This window comes from Pholis gunnellus (genome assembly GCF_910591455.1).
Source record: "Pholis gunnellus genome assembly, chromosome: 18".
NCBI classification, from domain to species: Eukaryota; Metazoa; Chordata; class Actinopteri; order Perciformes; family Pholidae; genus Pholis; species Pholis gunnellus.
The window spans coordinates 15,786,933-15,808,039 of NC_136545.1; the positions used below are offsets into that span (position 1 = coordinate 15,786,933).

At 41.3% G+C, this 21,107-nt stretch overlaps 1 protein-coding gene across 1 annotated transcript; it reads right to left on the minus strand.

Annotated features, from left to right (window-relative positions):
• Window positions 1-4,658: 4,658 nt before the first annotated feature.
• On the minus strand, window positions 4,659-16,838 carry ntrk2b (neurotrophic tyrosine kinase, receptor, type 2b; the record flags this gene model as incomplete). The annotated part of the gene is made up of 16 exons (XM_079179487.1): window positions 4,659-4,844; window positions 5,878-6,036; window positions 7,903-8,143; window positions 9,178-9,350; window positions 9,483-9,613; window positions 10,176-10,364; window positions 11,200-11,299; window positions 11,569-11,603; window positions 11,955-12,263; window positions 12,741-12,873; window positions 13,843-13,979; window positions 14,153-14,304; window positions 14,396-14,464; window positions 14,555-14,626; window positions 14,706-14,780; window positions 16,642-16,838. 16 exons carry the CDS (start codon window positions 16,836-16,838, stop codon window positions 4,659-4,661), a joined length of 2,358 nt encoding a protein of 785 aa, XP_079035613.1.
• Between the last annotated feature and the right edge of the window lie 4,269 nt (window positions 16,839-21,107).

Sequence of the window (21,107 nt, forward strand, 5' to 3'; positions counted from 1 at the left end):
ACACTTTTGCACCTTGTGTTGTTGTGATTCCTCGGATGTTTGTGTTTAGCCGGCACGATTTCATCATCTGTTGGTACATAAAACTTAAAATCTCTACGTATGCTCGAAGAGAGACGATGGGGACATTTATAACTCTTAACATGTTACTTTAACCCTCCTATATAGCATTTATAAGTATATAAACATTTAATAATTAGATATAACGGATAGAATTATAAGCCGATATGTTTATTTATGTACTAACTCCTGTGGGAATTCATAAGTGGAGGCTGCTGTATAAACAAAAAATAAATGTTAATGTAGTATAAAAGTGAAAAATGATCAAATTTACCTTCATAGGAGAATTTATAATTGTTGACAAATATTGCACATTAATATACACTTTAAATGAACTCTCTGTACAGCTATATTATAGTGTTATAAACCATTTATTAAGTGTGTAACTACTGATTATAAATGCTAAATAAGTGGGTTGAACTAAAGTGTTACTTTGTCTACATATAACATATACAAACATATAGTATGAAAGCAGACACTAAGTCATAACATAACATATAACAGAAAGCAATAACATGTACGTACTCCACTGAGTGGTGTGAATGAATGAGAGACAAATCTATATTATATTTATTCTTCCTGCAGCAGACACTCTGAAGCTTCCCTCTGAGCGTCAGTATGTGAAAGACGTCCCAGCAGTCGGAGTGTGGAGCTCCTCACCACTAACACTACACCCAGGTAGGTTACACACCATGTAGCTTGACTTTCTTTCAACTTGTCTTAGTGTGTGTTAACTGTGACAATGTAACACCACAGAAATACTTTTAAATAGCTGTTGCCAACATTTGTTCTTGTGTGTGTGAGGTCTTTAGGGCAGCTGTCCTTGTCACTCCTCAGTAGTTATTGTTAGAAACAAATGGTGCCCATGAGATGCCTTTCACAGCACATGTTGGCTCCTCTTAAAGTGGCCCCCAAACAGACTGAGTGTCAGTCACACCTTAGCAGACAATCTGCCGATGTGTTATCCGGAGAGGACAAGCCATCGGAATTTTGAATGCTGGGATTGTTTTTACACAATAAAGGCCTCCGGTTGGATGTCCAGTCACATCCTGCAACATTCAACACTGCGTAACAAGTCAAATAACAAAACGTTAGTTGAAAATACAGAAAGATAATGGATTGAATCTTCACATTGATCCCTAAAGAGTCACAATTGACAAGATAAATCACATATTTCCTCTAATATTTGCCTATTTCTATTCTTTGGGCCTCAAACAGTTGTTGAAATGAAACAATTTGAGAAGTTTAGACGCCACAGAGACCTCTAACATGACAAGGAGCCCCAACTATACGTTGTTTTTAATGTAAGAGGCCACAAGCCCAAAGCTGTTTCTTAGCTTTAGCTGTCCGATGTATGTTGTGGAGTAGAAGTATAAAGTAGGATAAAAATACCAAAGTAAAGTACTAATATTTGTGCACTCAAAGACGTCCACATTTTCACTTCCAAACTTGGAATAGACGCGATTTATTGTGAGGACGCAAAGCGTATTGTAAGACATACCACCTTTATTAAATGCACAGTATCACAAGGAACATTTCCATTAATTGTGGATAAGCTACTCACATGATGCACAAAGCATTGAATTGATTGATAGAACTGGCTGATTAAAGCAGGATTAAATCTGCCAGGAGAGCACACACACACACACACACACACACTTGCATACAAGATGTATGTGCAAACGCACACACACCATCTCTGAGACATTAGTCACACACACAAACACTCTCTCTCTCTTTGTATTCACACAGTAAGTAAAATCTGTTATCTGCACAGGAATGAAAACTGTAATCTTTTTTTTTTTTTCATTTACCATATATTTACAAAAAAATCTGCAACGCCCCCCCCCCTCCCTCCCTCCCTCCCTCCTCCCTTTTCCCCTCAAGATAGATTACATTCAAAAAAGGTCCCGACCCTTCTAGATTACATTCAAAATAATATACTATTCATGATGCAAAGTCACAGTTATTCATCTGAAAGAGGATCAAAATAGGCTACAGTCAGTCAGAGGTTGAGTGGTGGGGTTGACCTCCTCGCCATCGGCCACACGTCTGCTGGGACGCCTGTCGAGCCAGGAGAGATCCTGATGTTTAATCAGATCCAGAGTCTATGGTCCTCCTACAGGCAGACGGCCTCTGTGTAAGCTCCCCATCACAGTGGAGAGGAAAAAGAGATTTTCTTTTTTTTTATTTCTTCAGAGAAAAACACATTGTTCAAATAAAGTCCTCTGCAGATCAAAAAAGTTGCCAAAAAAAGGATTGTATTCTCACTGGTATTATGAACGAGCACAAAGAAAGTATACAATGTAGCACAAATAAAATCGTATTTACATATAGTATGTATTGCCAGTGGCCCATAACACGTTGTCTTCAATAGATGTCACACGCTTTTGACATGATACCTGCTTCAAACAGATTATACTATTAAACATAGCCTACTATTGATATAGACAAATATCAGAACTGTACAGAATGGACAGCAATGTATGTACAGCAGACACGTGACTATTATACAGAACGGACAAACGCTGTAATAAAAACATAGAGGGACACTGAATCCTTTTCATCAACCGCGATGTGTCAAGAGTTGGGACTTGCCTCAGTCATGGCCGCCACAGCGAGGGTGAAATGTTTTTTTTGTTTTTTTTTTGTAATCAAGTGCAGTCGAGGTCAAGGCGGAGAGTGGTCAGCCGCTCAGGTTGTGCATTAGGGGGGGGGTTAAGTAACGCTACAAAGTGCACTTAACATAACGTATTGTCTCAGCAGAGAGCCGCACTGCTTTATGCCTCCATATGGAAAAACACGACGGTTATTATGAAGGAGTAATCTCTGCTGTTTCTGCAAAAGGTTAATACAGTATGTACACTTGGACCACCGCACTTGCTTTAATATTTTAGCCTCTTTTTTCTTTCTTTTTTTTTTTAAATCTGCAAACAGACCAGTTGAAGATAATTTGGGAAAACGGAACTACAAGAATGTATTTTAAGATCATTTTTTCAAGCGGCCTATACAAATGTGCTTCAGCGAGGCCCGAAGTGAGCAGCTGTATCAGTCACCACCCGGCTGACTGGGACCGCTCAGAGAGATGAAAGCACCCCTGGGGCTCTTTGAGGGCAATCAGACTCTTAATTAATCCTTTTGTTGCGGCCTCTTATAGCCTACTGTTTAGAACTAAAGATTACATCCTCAGAACACACTCTTGTAATGCAAAGAAATGACAAATAAACAAGTAGCAGCTTCAATACGTACAAAAACCCAAAGTGCTGAAAACAAATGAATCAGTGCACAGTAAACTGCATCCGAATCCCCCGGCGATCCCTAAAATCACTCAAAGAATGAATCTATTCTTCTCGTATCAAAGCATAGACACAATCTCATCAACAGCCACCACATTTGAGAAAAAGAACCTGCTTCTGATAATGCATACAAAACCACATCACTTACAGATATGGGCCACCGAACAACAAAGATTTGCTAAATGGCATTGCTGGTGAATGAAAAAGTAAAACAAAACTGTGCTCATCTTCTTCTTTTTGTTTGTTTTTTGAGCTCAACACCGCCGAGTCCTCATTCTCTGTGCTTTAGATACATCAAAATGAAAAGGTTGTGAAATGTAGCAGAGCACTCCAACAACGTTTAAAACACCACTTTGTAAATATAGATGACCTGGTGTGTAGATATTTACATAAAATATGACAAATGGTGGTTAAATTAATGGCGCAAAATGCTGTCTGCCCTTGTGTTTTACAGCCTCAAAGTTGATTTTACATGAGGAAATCACTCAAGTCGGTTATCTATAACAGACACAGGCATCTATGACAATCTATATGGGATTTATGATTAAACGTCTGTGTATAATAATATACACGTATGTTTAAAATAATAATAAAAAAAAGCAAAAGCTTCTGAAGATGACTGAAAAAGCACAAATGGAAATCAACAGCGTGGTATGAAAACAGAGTCCACATTTATAAATTCTACAAATATTATAATAGTCGGTGAAATATAAAAGAAAAAGCTTCAGCTGTAACTCGATGAGTGTTTTACTGCAGAATATGTTGCTCCGTGTGTCGAAAGAAGAGAAAGCTCTATCTACAAAGTTGTGTCCATACTCTGTCCATTATGGAGACACAAAGTATTTTCCCTTTCATTCCCAGCAAAATGGAATACAGGAGACGATCTGATGCGATGAATGTAGACCGAGTAACCCAGTGATCAGTATTTCTGATTGTCGGGTTTCATTTATTTGTATGCCTTTCACATATGTATGCGTTTTGGTTTTCCATTGACGAAAACATGCCTCGGTGACGTCTGCAAATGAATAAAGAAACCAAAAAAATAAATAAAAAATTACTCAAAATTTAAGGCTTTTCTCGATGTAATGAGGACGCGGACGATAGCATTTACAGGGACATTTACAGCCAGGTACTGTACACAAACTCGCTCACACAGTCGCACAACCGTCACTCTTTTCTCTCCTCTCCGTCACCATTATGTGCGAACAGACACACAACCACTCATCCACGCACAAAGCCCCAGCTCACACACACACACACACACACACACACACACGAAAAGTACATACAAGAACACCAGGTGCATCAGCCCAGTATGTCCAGGTACACAGGCGAGGCCTTGGCCAGGCTCTGGAGCATGCTGTGGATCTCCTTGATGTTCAGCCTCATGTAGGGCTCCCTCTGCCAGCAGCCCAGCATCAGGTCGTAGACCTCTTTAGGACAGGTACGGGGCCGCTGCAGCACGCGGCCCTGGGTGATGCACTCGATCACCTGCGGGGGTTACAGGGTGACGATACGGGTGTTCAAATGAAATCGATGCAGAAGTGAGATGGAACAATTCTGAAAGAGTTTGCCACACTTTTATTCATGCAAAAGCACATTCTTGTCAAGAGAATTAAGAAAGAATGTGTCCTCTGGTGGTATGGGGGTTAAGGGGCAGACTATTGGTCACAAAGTCCGTGGTTCATGTCCAGCCTGGGACATTTTGTTGCATTGTATTCTCCATCTCTCTCCTCTATCAATTTTTGTCATCTCTCCACTCTCACTAGCTCACAAATACACCTCCCAAAAGTTTAAATAAGACATATTTTAGTTTATTTACAAAAGAACACTGAGATTAAATAGAGGGGAAAAAAAACACAAATTAAGAAAATGGGAATTTGACCTCCATTAATTTGAGAGTCAGAAGATTGAAAATGGTCAAAATCCAGAAAACACTGAATACATTTTCCACAACTATACTGCGTTCATGTCACATCGGAGTCATCATAATTCTAACTTGTACATAGTGTTCACGTCAACATCCAAGTTATGATTACAACTCTGAGAGCTCTAATACGTGTGAGTTGTGACTTAATAAATAGAAGTGCCGGAAAACAAAACAAATATGGACGCCTCACATCAGCCAAAGAACCATTGTTGTGTAATTAAATAAAGCTTTTAATTAATATAGCCTCGTGTTTTATTATCAGTGGACAGTATCTAAATCCTCACAAGACAAACTCTGTATTCATGCAACCGTCTTGATGATATGAACGCGGTACTAGTTGCATCTTCACTTCCTGGATAACGCTCACGTCTTTCAAACTCATGCGATTGGGCTTCGGTTGCAAAACTGTGTCACATACCCCTGATTTTTTATTTATTTCCCAAGTTTACAACTTTGGATTTTTATCAATACAACACCACCAGGAGAAAAGTCTCTGTGTTTAAGAGTAGGTCATGAATAGGTGTACTTTAAAGTCTCCGAAGCTCTGTGCTCATTGTCTGACTGCAGTATCTGCAGACCTCGTGTGACTCTGACCTCATTGTTGGACAGCTGGTACCAGGGCTGCTTGCCGTAGGTGAAGATCTCCCACAGCACCACGCCGAGGCTCCACACGTCACTCTCTGTGGTGAACCGCCGGTACATGATGCTCTCTGGAGGCATCCAGCGGATCGGCAGCATCGTATGACCGCCCACCTGCAGAGAGAGAGAGAGAGAGAGAGAAATCAGTCTCCATTAGAAACCAACACCACAAGCCCTGCTGAAGAGTTTAACGGCTCTGTGGATGAGAGTGTCGGTTGGTGGTTCCACCCCTTTGATCCAGACTGAAATATCTCAAAAGCTTCCGAATGTATTGACATGAAATGTGGTACAGACATTCATGGTGCCCAGAGGATACGTTCTCGTGCCTTTCTTTGTTTGTTTTGGATGCATTCTCCTCTAACTCCAGAGACCTGCCAAGTCAAGTCATCCACCAGATGCCCTCACCTGACGTCCCCTCCCCCTACACACCTGTTCCCGCTTTCCTCACCAGCCCTTCAAAATGTATATATACCAGCACATTCCCAATTGTTCCCTGTCAGATTGTCTCGAGTGACGCCCTTTTTGTCTGACTCTGTTATTGAGGCGGTTGTAAATAGCTTTCTAAGTGGCAGAAAACCTAAAGTATACAAAAACTGCATGTCTGTTGCATGTTGTTAGCATTGTAATCCTTATAACACACACACACACACACACACACACACACACACACACACACACACACACAGTTCAACAGGACTGCATCCCCCAAAATGATCATACAGTTTAACATTTCTCTAACACCGTTTCAACAAAACATTATAACCTTCATGGAATGCGTGAGTTTTAGGTAGGTGTACCTAATAAACTGGCTCCTTTTTTTATTTTATTTTTTTCTGACAAATTAAATTTAGTCACTCTGGCATTCCTGTAACACGCCCGTTATTACATCAAAACCTTTTATCCAACCAGCGTCTTCTTGTCTTCTTCCATCAGATATTTCCTGTCTACTAAATGCATTTCCTCCTCTCACTGTCTCCTCTCTTATCTAATCACCATCCTTTCACGTTCATCACCTACATATACCGTAAACTCGCATGCACCATCACCCCCTCATGTGATACTCTGTGTAACTGGCAGATCAACAATGGTGCACAGATGTAATATATTTCTAGTTTTATTCACCCCACATTATTTACTCCGTCCTCTAAACCTGAGTTGTACATTATATTACTGATTTATTGTGTCACATGATTCCCTTTTATTCATCAAATTATAGCAGCCTCATATTGTTCGCTGTGTCTCTATTTGATGACATAGTTTGACATCAGGAGTTGGTGACAGGCCCTCTTTATGGTGATCTTATCTGATGCAGGGAAACGCATGTCTGAGATGTTTTTTGTGTGTTTTCTGACTCCACTTTGGGCAGCAGAGGGCACTGTGGGATACAAGCTAGGATTTGATACAGAAAGGATGAGGGAATAAAATGCATCCATCTGTTCCTCAACATGACAAATTGTGTGTGTGTTGTGTTTGTGTGTGTGTGTGTGTGTATATATATATTTATATATATATTTTTTTTATTGGCCTGTAATTTTAGTGTAATCTTCTCGTTGGGACCATATACTGTACCATAACTCCTCTATGGTTTAATAATATGATGATATTCATGTAGAGTGAAGGGACGTATTAACTCCTTGCCCAGGGAAAAATAAAACTGCCGAAGCATTTTTGCACTGTTGGCCCTTATTACCATGGAAACAGTAATTTTATGCAGATTATAGAATTTGCATTTAAATGGTATTAAAAATAGATAAAATACCTCTGGTTAAAATTGACATTTCTGCAGCTACACAGTTATTTCAGGCCAAAACTGGAATAAAATCCTAATTGCATATTTGAGACTGTAGCGTATGTGGCTACATTTCCATATTTCTGTGTATAAATCGGAGTTTGTGTGTGAGTAAGATACCGGGGGGGGGGGGGGGGGGGGGCAAGACGAGGTGAGAAAAGGGGAAATGATCAAAAATACTCTGGACTCACTCTGTAGTAGTCTGTGCTGTAAACATCTCTGGACATGCCAAAGTCGCCTATCTTGACCAGCAGGTTTTCTCCTACCAGGCAGTTCCTGGTTGCCAAGTCTCTGTGGACAAAGTGCTGAGAGGCCAGGTAGACCATGCCAGCCGCAATCTGTTGGGCAATGTGCAGCATCTGGGACTGGGTGAGCTCCGCCTGGATGCTGTGTTGACCGTCTGCCATTAGTACTGCATCAGGACCGTGGGACCTGCACCCAGAAACACTTAATCAGATCTGCAATCGACTGTACGGCTGAATACTTTAGTAAACGTAACACCAGATATTCACAAATTCTGTCTATTTTGCAAAAAAAAAAGTCTTGAAATTAATCCATAATCAAAATGGTTGCAGATTAATTCATTTCAGATGTACCCTAAATGATAACATAACTAGATGGGAATTTCTGTTTTTAATCCAATTAATTAAATAATCTGACTAATGCAGACGTTCTGTGAATCCACCCGGCCTTGCCATAAAGCAGGTCTTCTTATTTACCAGTGGACACATTTCTATCAACTCACAGAACATATCATAATATCACCAAGCCTTTTAATGCATAGTGGACAACTAAAGGAATATTTTGGGATGTATAATTATTTGCTTTCTTGATGAGAGTTGGGTGAGTAGATCAATGTCAATCCCGCCTGTAGGCTAAATATGTAGCTGGTGCCAAGAGACCGTTAGCTTAGCTTAGCATAGAGATTGGAAACAGCTAGCATGGCTCTGTTCAAAGGTAACACAAGCTAACACATTAACTCTTATTTTCATACAAAAGCCAACGTGTAAAGACATGAAGTTATGGTTTTATGGTGGATTATGTGCTGGACTATTTCTTGGCCAAGAGCTGTGACTTCCTGGCATCTCCGCTGGTTGCCTGGAAGTCACTGCTCCCAGCCAAGAAACAGTGCAGCATATAATCCCTGTAAAAAAACACAATTTGTCATACATTTTTTGTCATTACATTCTGTTCTTTGTACGAGGTGAACTTAGATATAATAGGCTTTAAAGGTGCTGGTAGACAATTTTTCATAATCTTTGTACAGAGCCATGCTAGCTGTTTCCAGTCTCTATGCTAAGCTAAGCTAATTGGCAGCTGCCTGTAGCTTTTTCTTGAGAGTACAAACATGAGAGTGGTATCGATCTTCTTATCTAACTCATGGCAAGAAAACGAATAAGGAAACATCCCAAAGTGTGGATCTATCTATCTATTCCTTTAACACATGTCAGTCAAAGTGATCCTACCTGAGGAACTTGTTTAGGTCCCCGTGTTTCATATATTCAAACACCATGATGAGCGGGTCGCTCTCCACACACACGCCGTAGAAAGTGACGATGTGTTCGTGTTGCAGGTTGGTGAGGAGCTCGGCCTCTCTGTAGAAGTCCGCTCGGCCGCTCTCGTTGGCCTCTTTCAGAGTCTGTCGAAAAGGCAAAAACACAAAGATGAGGTGAGGAGCATTATGTATAAGAATGTACATTGAGTCAAGAGAATTCACTAACTGAATGACAACGAATTGACTATTTGAGCGAACGCCTTCCCTAATCTGTACCTTGACCGCCACGTGGAGCTTCTCCTGGTCTGGTGTCAGGTTGTAGCACTCGGCGAGAAACACCTTCCCAAAGGCTCCCTCTCCCAGCTCCCGCTTCAGTACAATGTTGTGTCTCTTGATGTGCTGGACGACTTTAATGCAGAATACAACAAATAGCATGGGAAGCTGTGTGAGTTTTAGTCGGCAATATATATCAGTTGCAGGTCAAATTAGACTAGGTCTGCAACTAAAGAATATTTTCAACATTGATTTGTTTGATTTTGCAATAAATTAATCTATAGAACATTATATAATAGCAAGGTTAACTCTGTCATCATCTCCAAAACTGAAGGACAGAAGCGTTTTATTAAAATAAAACTGACAAAAGAAGCAATTCTACAGATTTGAAAGGCTGGAACAAGCAAATTTTGCTCGATTGATGAATACTCGACAAATCAATCCAGCCACAAATAAAAATGTCTTAAACTATAATAAACCACCTGCAGAAAGAAAAACATTCAGGTTCATTCTGCTGAGTTGAGTCTTCCCGTTAAACAAGCTTGTGTTTCCGAGCATCATCTAACTGTCGAGGAGTCACTATCACAATGCTGCAGGATGCTGACAATACATATGGCGTCCGGCTGTGACCCCTGCATGGATTTATCTGAAAAGGTCCGGGTTACTGGCCATTTGTCGAGCGAAGCGGTAACTCACACGTGTCAGATTTCAGCATGCTGCCGGAGTTACGGAAGTACTGTGGGTTCTCAATGACAGGAATCTTTGTCATCCCGATGATCACTGCGTCTGGACCCATCTCCGAGGACGACGGGGTGTTGTTGCCATTGGAGACGTGATGAAGAGGGCTGGCAGAGTCATCGTCATTACTGATGACTGAGGAGGAGCCTAGGGAGCCACAGAGGAGGAGGAGGAGGAGGTGGAGAGGATAGAGAGGCAGGAGATGAGTAAAGAGTGAGGACGGCATGTGGAGAGAGGGAAAGGAATTGTGGTCATCGAAGAGGAGGAAGAGGAGGAGGAGAAGGGGAAGTAAGCGGAGGGTTGGAGGGAGAGAAGAGATTGCAAGGCTTGTAAATACAAATTGTACATAATGACATAAAGATACAAGAGGCAGATGTCATCCCAAATCAACATGAGTGCATGCCTTCAGAACAAAGTAGAACTCAAAGATTCCTACGGTCATATTGTCATAGTACAATGAGCTGTGAGTCAACAATAACACTATATTTTAACCCTTCTATTTAGCACCTACAAGTGATCTATGGTAACAAGTTAAAACACACCATACTGCATAATAATAAGGACATTCATTTGTCTAATATAATGTCATGAATCATCCAAGGATTTGTTTCTGTGTGTAATAATACAACTATACGTTATACAATATAATCATTAATTGTTTTTATATATACACACACACAAACATACTTTGTTTATAGTGTTTTATGAAAGACGTATCTGTTAAACAGCTAGTTAAATGTTGAGGTCAAATCATACTGCGAGTTGACTTAACTTAACTCTTGCATTAACTCTCACATCCAGCAGCCGGCTAGCTTTGCACCAAGACTGGAGAACAAGCTAACTTTCCCCACCTGCTTCCTGTCTTTGTGCTAAGCTAAGCTAACCAGACACATGTGAGAGTGGTGACACCTAACTCTGGGCAAGGAATCGAGTAGGTGTATATGCCAAAATGTTGAACTGTTCCTTAAGAAGATTAGTTCACCTTTAAGACCAAACTTGGAGTTTCTTCCATATTTCAGAATGATCACCATCAGAACGCAGCCAGTCAAGGCAACTCCTGCGATTCCCACAACTACATACACCTGGGAAGACAAAAGAAAAAAGATAAACTGTCACGCAAAAACATCTGGCATCCTTTTGGATCAGTGGTTCCCAACATGGGGTTGGGATCCCCGTAAGGGACCGCAAACCCCTCAAACTTTTGCTGTTTTTCTTGAGAGTTACAAGATTATTTTATTTATATATGTATAATTCAAACAAAAGGGTGACAAAAGGTAACTTTTTTTTAAAAGAGTAACAGGCCAGAAGGATGAAAACCATTGCCTTGTGAGGACTTGTGAGCATCACTTACTGCAACACTGTCGTCCAGCGGAGGGAGCGGAGAGTCTGAAAACAAAAAAAATAAAAAAGCTGGTCAGAAAAAATAACTATTAAGAGAAAACAAATGACTTTGTAACGCTGACTGTCGTGTTACACTCACCAGTGGTGTCTGGGCAGAAGCAGGATGCAGGCAGAGGCCACGGGAGGAGAAACAGAAGAGTACATTTTAACCATGTCCACAGTTATTATCCAGCTGATAAGTATAGCGGCTGTTAGTTTGTATAATGCTGAATCATTACTTACAGTAGTAGAAGGAATCCTCTGCTTAAAAGAAAGGAAAAAAAGGAATGTCAGCGGTCGACTTCATAAACAGAAATCTGCTGACTTCTTACTGAATGTACTCCTGTGAAAAGACACCTGTGTGGTCGATGTAAGGCGGGTCGATGAACTGGGCAGAGACCTTCTTCTCATCCTGACCAAACTTATTCTTTGCCACCAGCCTGTAAACGCCGTTGTTGATGTGCGTGGGGTTGACCAGCTGAAGGCAGCCGTGGTACTCGCTCTCGGTGAACTGGTGGATTACGGTGCGCATGTAGTCCTGCTCCAGGAGATCCAGGTTCTCGTGGTACCACTGCAGCTCGGGCTTGGGGTTCCCCGTCACGCTGAATGGGATGCACCAGTGGTGGTCCCGCTCCGGCCCCAGCAGCTGCTGGATGGTGGGGGCAACTGACACGGAGGCAACAGTAGAGGAAGAGTAATAACGGGATGATAGGAAATCAACACCAGGAGTAAAAGCCAGTAGGAAAAGCAACATTTACGGGCTTAGAGAGGAGATGCAGTTAGGGGGATGAAATGTATGGGGGGGGGGAAGAGAAGCGACACAACATCTAAACGCTGACATCGGGAAAACATGGAGGAGGAGAATGAGGAGAAATGCGGCTCTGAACAAGCAGAGGAGTGTGGTAAGGCATGAGGAGCTTCACAGGAGGAAGAGTTATGGACAGGAAACATGGAGAGTCAATAAGATTTGCCAAGAGACAGTAACGATAACAAACTGAGGAGCCTTGTGCTTCCACTGGAAAAACAAGGTTTAGAAGAAAGCGTTTTTAAAAGACCATGAGAGGAGATTAGACAACACAAATAAATATAATCTCTAAAGATGCATGCTACAGTCAATTATGACAGAAGAGTAGGAGTCCTTACAGAGAATATTGAGGTGAAAGGTGGCCTCGGTCTGACCGACCATGTTCTCAGCGCTGCATATGATCCCCTTGCCATTATCATCAGGAGACAGGTCTGACAAGGTGATGCTGCTCTCCATATCCGAAGGATCAATCTGTAAACATTATTAGATTGCATTATATGTCCTATGGTGTATATGTAAAAGTGTGAAGTAACCATTCAGCTAACTGCCACAACAGACTGACTTTATTATATATATAGTTGGTTCTAAAGACCAACACTGCGTTCCATATCGTACAGCTTTTCTCTTTACTTTTAGTACGTACTGCAGCTGCCTTTACAAAGTAGGTACTGTTACATGAGGTATGCATCGACATACTCCATCATAACATTGCACCTTGAGCTTAGACCCTCATGCTCATGTATCTGCTGTGCACAGGATTGTGGGCTAGACTATAGCCAGATAGGCGTGCTAGCTTGCATACTGCAAAATGTGACCCGATGCAGTAACACATCCTGGTATTTTTGGCATTTGACATGACTATGTATTGGGGCGTACTAAATCTTTTTCTGTCATACATAATAGTATGGTAGTATGGGTATTGGAACGCACAGCAAGACCAACTATGTGTGTGACTGTCTCTTAATGTGTTTGTACTTTCCTGCTCTGCTTTGGCATCCAGCTCTAAGTTCATCGGTTCCTGGCGACGATGTGAATCTTCCCAGAAACCAATAGTTCCAGTTGAGTACAAACATATGGTTTCATTTCATTTCAATCATCCCTGATGTGTGTGTTTTCTTTTTATGGTTGTCGACAACAATGAAGCTCTATGAGAAGAAGAATAAGCTACACAGACTTTTCTGGATCGCTCCTGTGTTCAGTTTTAATCTCATCATGGGATCTGTTGACGATTAGACGAATAAATAATTAAGCCTAACTCGGGTCCGACCCTCATGTTGTTCACAGAGGTAGATTTGAAGCTTCATTGGAGCTCATCTCATTAGTAATATTTACAAAAAAAAGATTCCTCATCTTGTCCACTCTTTAAAAATAACCAGGATCCCAGAGTGGTGGACCCGAACCAAAGGTTTGAACAGGAAGCTGTGTGGTAGACCGGCTCACCTCGTGGTGGGTGGAGAGCCAATCAAGGTTCCACAGGATCTCAGGAGGAGGGGAGCCCGAGGCGCTGCACACAGCCTTGATATTACTCCCCTGCATCACCGTCACGTTTTTCGGGGTGACCTCTACTTTGGGAAGCACTGCGAGAGATGAGCACACGGCATAATTGGACATCCGACCGGACCTTTGCATTGATTGATTTATTTACAGATTTATTCCCGTCTTTCCGGTCTCCATGAAGCGATCATCTCTCTGAACGTTCAATATCAGATACCCGGTGGTTGCTTATTATTATAACATGGTTTCACATTACCACAGTCTGGTGGAGTGAGTGTGGCAAAGGTCTTTGGCGCTCCTCCGTCGTCTAAGCATGTCAGCTCTGGACTATCAGTTTCCTCAAGGAGCCTCAGTTTGATCCACAAGTTCTCACAAACACAATCCAGAGGGTTACCGGACAGCAGGAGCCTAGAAAGAAAAAAAACACAGCACATGAGATACTCTTTGGCTGCACACGCAACACAAAAAGAAGTGTACTGACACTCTTCTCTACACTTACGGGTATGTTGTGTTGAAGTTCTGAAATGTCCTCCATGACAGTGTTGATAGGTTATTGTCTCTGAGATTTCTAAAAGGGGAAGAAATGGCAATCAAAATCTGGCTACTCGTGTGTACATCAATGACGCATCTACAGAGGGTCTTTTAAAATGCTACTTACACGTATTGGAGTCTTGTATTGTTGAAAAATGCATCTGACGATATAGACGTCAGTCTTGTCTTCATCACTGTTCTGTTGTGAGGGTAAAATGGCGAGTTAAATATATCGTGGTTCCATGTAAAACACTAGAGAGGTACCTTATGATACTTACAGGTTTCTTAGGTTTATGTAGTGCCTCAGACTGTTGTCATTGATGTCAAACAGTCTGTTTTGATTCGTAATGTATCTGTGAAAGAAAAGGGGAGAAACAGTGTTATGACACATGTGCACACTGTTCATTTTATGTAAAGTTGGTCTGGAGGTAAATACAGACTGAGAGGGTTTGGCGGTCAGTTAATAAGTTTACCTGAAACTGGTATGTTTGTATGTGTGTACGAGAGAATCAGTTGTGTGCGTGTGTGTGTGTGTGTGTGTGTGTGTGTGTGCCAGTATAACAGCATGTTTGCACACTGGCAGTTTTGAGTGATGAATGTATGCCTTTGTATTGTTAATTGTTCATGTTATTTAGGTTTTGCAGATCAAAATGCCCTTTTTGTGACCTAGTAATACTACTTAATCCAATGAAATTACACCACTAAAGGTGCATTATAAATAATCTGATAAATAGATAGCTTAGTTGGCAATGACAGTCAATAACCAGTACAGCTTTATTCATTATTTATATACACAAATCAAAACTTTAAACCATATTTTTAAATGGGAAATTAAATACTTCTGCGATGCAGAAATGTTGTATAATATGTTACAGTTCTATTATTTAAAAAATGTTTTACTCTATTAGTTAGAGGTATTTAAATGAAGAGTTTAAGTAATAAATGAAAAAAGCATTTCAAATGTTCCTCACAATATATTTCTGAAGTAAACAAACATTTCACAGCATTAGAAAATAATTGAGTTGTGTTTAAAAACCTGTGAATCAATTAGAGAATGACCACATGTTGTTTTAAAGGTTTCTGGTGGGGAAACACTTTTGTTTTCATATTGTACCTTTAACAACACAATGCTACAATATATTACAAGTTTAAGTCCTCAACAATCTAAATGGACTTTGCTGCTTCAGAAGCTTTGTTTTTATTCCCAAGTATTACAAAAAAATGTAATTCATGGTTAGATTTTTAGAAGGTGCAGCTGACAAGCATGGTCTTCATCAAAATGCAATTTATTGTAATATTACACTTCAAATGTGATTTATTTGCCAACGCTGCTCCTTTTACCCACTATAAGAGATGGCCCTTTACAAGGGTCAAGCTGCTAAATGAAGAAAAGAATAATCAACTAAACTACATTCATGGTGGGTATGTTTCTAGTCTGTCTGCCTCAGTAAAACTCACCCAGTCCCCCCTCCATTCTCCACTGGGTGCCATGCAGTTGTACACTTGTGCAGGGTTGTAGCAGGTACACTCCGACACAAGCCTACACACTGACGCAGATAAGGCTACATAACTGTGGGTAGCCTATCGCCGGCTGTATACAACTGATGTGATCTCATGTGTAATCTGGCAACAATGTGATCATTTTTTAAATTATTTTTTTTTATGTTGAGGTTATATCACACCGCCGCCCAAAAGCCGAATGAACACCTCAGAGGCTGCGTCGGGCCTAAACATTTACTCCATCACTACCTCTGGAGCTGTTTTGTAAAGGAAACACCGACTAATCCAAATAAGCCTGACGCGCACTCTCACCACCATTACGCACACACACACACAAACACACACACTATCGTCGTTACTGGCACGCGCGATCCCCATCTCCGCCAAATATACACACACACACACACACCCGCGCACACATATACGAGGCTACATGATCTGACAAACCCTTGGTTATAAGAAGAAGAAAAAATTCACACATTTTGTGTTTGACATCAAGCGCAGAAGGCAGATCTCTATTGATCTGTAATCCACAGGGGGACATGATATCAGGCCTGCTGTTATTAATGTTGCTGTTGGTGTTACTATTACCTTTATTATTATCATAATCCTAGCCCTTGGGTATTATAGCGACTTACGATCGAAGGTAGTTCTTTACGCATTGCATCCTAATAAGTTCATACGCTGTCTGCGCGATCGTTTTCATACACTTACATCTCGGTGATGTTTTCCATGTCATCTAACGTGAGGACAGGGAAATCCTCGATCCCCGGTACAGAATCAATACAAACAATCCTTGAGATGCTGCAAGTGCAGGATGCGGGGCAAGCATCGCTAAATCTCCACAGCCCCATCAAAACCAAAAACAATCCAAGACGAGCCATGCCATATTCCCCCGCGCTGGAGTCCATCGCAGGTCCAATGATATCCCACGAATCCCCCAAACAGAATCTGGTCAGATTGAATTCTTGTTAAGATTTCCTCCCTCGCCGCTTTTATCTGGCCAAGTTAATCCTTTCGACTCCGCAGGAAAAAAAAAAAGACTACGCCGTCGGTGAGGAATGCGCAGAGCCCACGGTTTTAATATCAAGATGCCATGGACTGGCCTTCCCGTCTCCGCAGAGCTGGTATCACACTACTGCATATCGATGTCGTGAAGCAAGGTGTCAAGTGGTCCGTCCTGGTGCTGCTGCTGCTGCTGCTGCTGCTGCTGTCTCGTTCCTCTTTCTCGGGCACAGACTGTTCGCCTCTGCCTTGTAAAACAAATATGAGGTGTTCCAGATGTTTAGAGATCAATAGGCACGGCCCCCACGAGCGATTTCTCATACGTGTGGTGATGGGGAGGGAAATAAGAGAGACTGCACAGTGGAGTAAGGATGCGTGGTGATGCTGCGTGTGTAGGGAGGAAAGCTACCTGCATGCGTCTATCGATTATCGCCGAGGACGAGCGCATCTCCCCCAGCCATCACTGGGATCGGGTTCACACGGGAGATGGTTGTGATGATACCCTGGAGATGTATTGTATTTATTGTATTTATAGGAATTTCTTTGGGATTTAAAAAAAAAAAAATGTGTTTATCACGCAACAAAACCAAACACATCACCTGCTGCAGTCTCATTGGGCTGCACAAAGTGGCCAGCTGTTGGTCAAAATGCCCTGTTTTTAGCGGCCACAACAACAATATGGATGTAAACTCTTGTGTTGTAGTTGCTCTGAAGCCATGCATTGGATGGAAGCGGCGCTCCCCCCCCCCCCCCCCCCCCCCCCCCCCACACACACACACACACACACACACCAACACCGTTGTACGGTTGGCCATTAGGCCTATAGTGTGACGTACGGTTGACGCACAAGACGGGGTGCATCCATGAAAAATAATTACCTATATACTATGTCTGCGAGCTTCAAATGGGTCTCACTCCAATTACTGGTCAGTGTGCGATATAGGAGGAAGAATTACAAAAAGAAAAAAAAAAAGGTTTGCTATATTTTTTTGTTTTTTAATTGTCCCTGACAAAAAGCTAATTAAGTCAGAAATAATGTTTTTTACTCTATTAAGTTTGGCACACAATTAAATAACAACCCACTTTAATCATTTGTAAAGGTTTTATTTTTGGCACTGGCATAATTTGATTCTAGTTCAATAAAGCATGACCTATTAAATAGATTTGAATTTCTCAACAATATTTAGGGGACTGACATGCAAGCATGTTGGTGTCCACTCACCCAGATATATTATCAATATTTAGACATTAATTGCAACATTTAGTTTTTACCTTTTAAAGACCCAAACGGAGAAGATTAAACATCCTATAAATCCTTCATTTATTTTAGTCCTTTGAGAGTTACAATGCAGCGCTCAACATCGAGGTGATAATACGTTTGAAAATGATCAAATAAAATCTGTTTACCAGTGGATTCCTAAATTTCACTCATAATGAGGAGGCATACTCAGCTAGGACACATGATCTATGACACAGTCTGGATGGTTAGTGTCGCTATGGTGACTTGCTTTTTACAAATAGCGCTGACAATGTCAAGTGTCGCTATGGTTGCAGATGAAAATATGTACGCAGTCTTTTTTTTTTTATGAGAAACATCAAGAACTGAATTATATCTGTCTCCATGGTAACCTCAGAGTATAGGAGAGGGAAGAGAGCTCTTTATTTTGCAATAGATCCTTTATATCTGAATGAGCATGACAACACTATTAGAACGAGGGATGTTTAAAATAGAATGGACACAAGTCAGGCTCCTGATTTGGGATAAATGGGCAGCGAGGTGGCTGATCTCACGGCCGGATTATTTTAGCACTGCAGGAAAGTTAAAGTGAATCTAGATTTTTTTGTCTTGTCTGAGCGTATAAATGCTCTACAGCTTGAAACCTTTAGATCTTAACTTTGCAGTGGTTCCAAACATGGGTTTGAACTTTGCCTTTCACCGGCAGAAAGAACAGTTACATCTTTAACGCTCCGAGACTTTTGGTATGACAAACCCAGAGTTCCTCCTCCTCATGTGCATTTAGTTTGGTGCCACGCTGCTCCTACCTCTTCCTGTACCAGCTGGTGGCAGACTTGTCTTGAACCTTTTCGTGCAGTGATGCAGCTGTGACTCAGCCCACTGATCTACATCCTGTACTATCCACTGTATCTCAGTGTATGGATTATCAACGCTGTGCGCCCTGTTACACTACTGTGTCTCATATGAGTGAATACAAACAATATCTCTGTTTCGAACTCATCACATTTCATTTGTTTCAGAACAAACTGTGTTTCTAAAAGCTATACTCATCACCCAGGATTCATGAGTTATGTAATATTGTGAAATCAACGGAATGTGTTTTGATCCATCTAGAAAAAGAAAAAAAAGATGAAACTTGCCTTTTATCAAGATCCAGCATGAATATCGTGAGGATGAAATGGTGACTTTGTCAAAAAAAACTGAAACACGGACATTGATGATAGATTTAAGATGCCTATAAGAGGAGAAAGAAAGAAAGAAACGACCCCAAAAGAAGAAGAACCACAATAAGCTCATTCTACTACTGAAGGCCCAGAAAAGAGAGGAAGAAGAACCAGAGCTGGTGGCTGATTATTTGACCATGTCTCTAATACCTGACCTGTCATCACATGTGAGATCGGGGAAAATCAAGACCCAGTGACAGGGAGGAACCACACCAGGAGAACAACAGAGAGAGGAGATGGAGGTTAGATAGAAAAAGAGATTGCTAAAAAAAATGCTAAACCTATAGAAATAAGTGTGATAATAGTCATTGAATATTAATAGAAATGTGTGATTTATCCCGATAACAAATTGAATGCGAAGAATCAGGTGTTTAGTGGTTGAACTATTAATGATTTTTTATGAATAAAGGATTAAGAATAAGAATTTAATTGTTACAAAATTCAACATAGAAGAAATGCAATTCCTAACGAAAGTGTGTAATGAGTGAATAGGGAAAGGGAAGAACTATTGGAAAGTACCGAGAAGGTCGAGCGGACACAGGCAGCTTATAAAAGAGGAAGTATCTGAATTGAAATAGACGGTTTGATTAACGGATCTGCAAAACATCAGTTCATGACCGGGGTTGTCTTGGGGTCATGACCTGAAGCACAGAACTTACCAGAAGTGGGGATGATGATCGTGTCGTTGTGTTGTGTTATGATGGGTCATCAGCTGTAGCTCCATCCGGTCGGCCTCCTACTTACTGGAGATCTGTGCAGGACGTCCATGGGGTCAAGAACCCTAGAACAGAGTTTTTCCATCTTGAGGACAACGCTGCCACCATGCAGAACTCTCTCAACCCCAAAGTATGGCTGGCTTAAGGAGCCTATAGTCCTCTGGCTTAACAGCTGGCACGGAATGAGATGGGGGGGGGGGGTTCAGCGAATGATGGGGATCCTCTTGTTTGCTCTCAATCCTCCCAGAGAGATGCTGCTACCTGTTTCAGCACTATTCTTCAATCAAATAAGGTTGTGAGTTGAACAGCAATAGGGGAAATAAAAAAGGGGCTGAATTAACATTGTTTGAACAATTCTGTATTGATTGCATTTGATTACTGCTGTTTTAAGCCTCTGCATAACTAAAATAAAGTAACCTGTCCTGTAAAGGGTTTCTTTAAAGAAGCACATAGCTTCTCCTCGGTGATGTAAAAGGACAGATTGTATGCGCTAAGCCAGGTCCATAAAGGAAGGCTCTTAAGTGGCATTTCATTAGCAGCAAAAGTAGACTTGAAGCTTAAATTTCCAGCAACTTCAACATCTATTATTAGGAGGAAGCTGTCGTTAACCATTTCACATAGTATCCTTAAGCTAAGGCCACTAAGGGTGCTGGTGAGAAGGCAGTGGGGAAGACTTTAAGAATAAGACCGTTTATAGCTGTATGAATCACCTTTGCACCAGTCTACCCTGATTGGACACTTCCTGGATAAATATGCAGGCTAATCTTTACCGCTCTAAGGTGAGGACCGGTCTGGACTCTTGCCCTGGAGTGCCATGGTGAGAACAGGTGAGAACAGGTTGAATGAGTTTGTGCAGGTGCTTAGGTTGGACTTCCAAGTCATTTTGATAATTTTATTCAGTTTCTTTGTTGCATTTCTGGAGTTTCAACTTCACACATAACTGTGAAAAGGTCTCATCTTTAGTCACTGATAAGGATGTATTGAACTGTCTCCATGTGC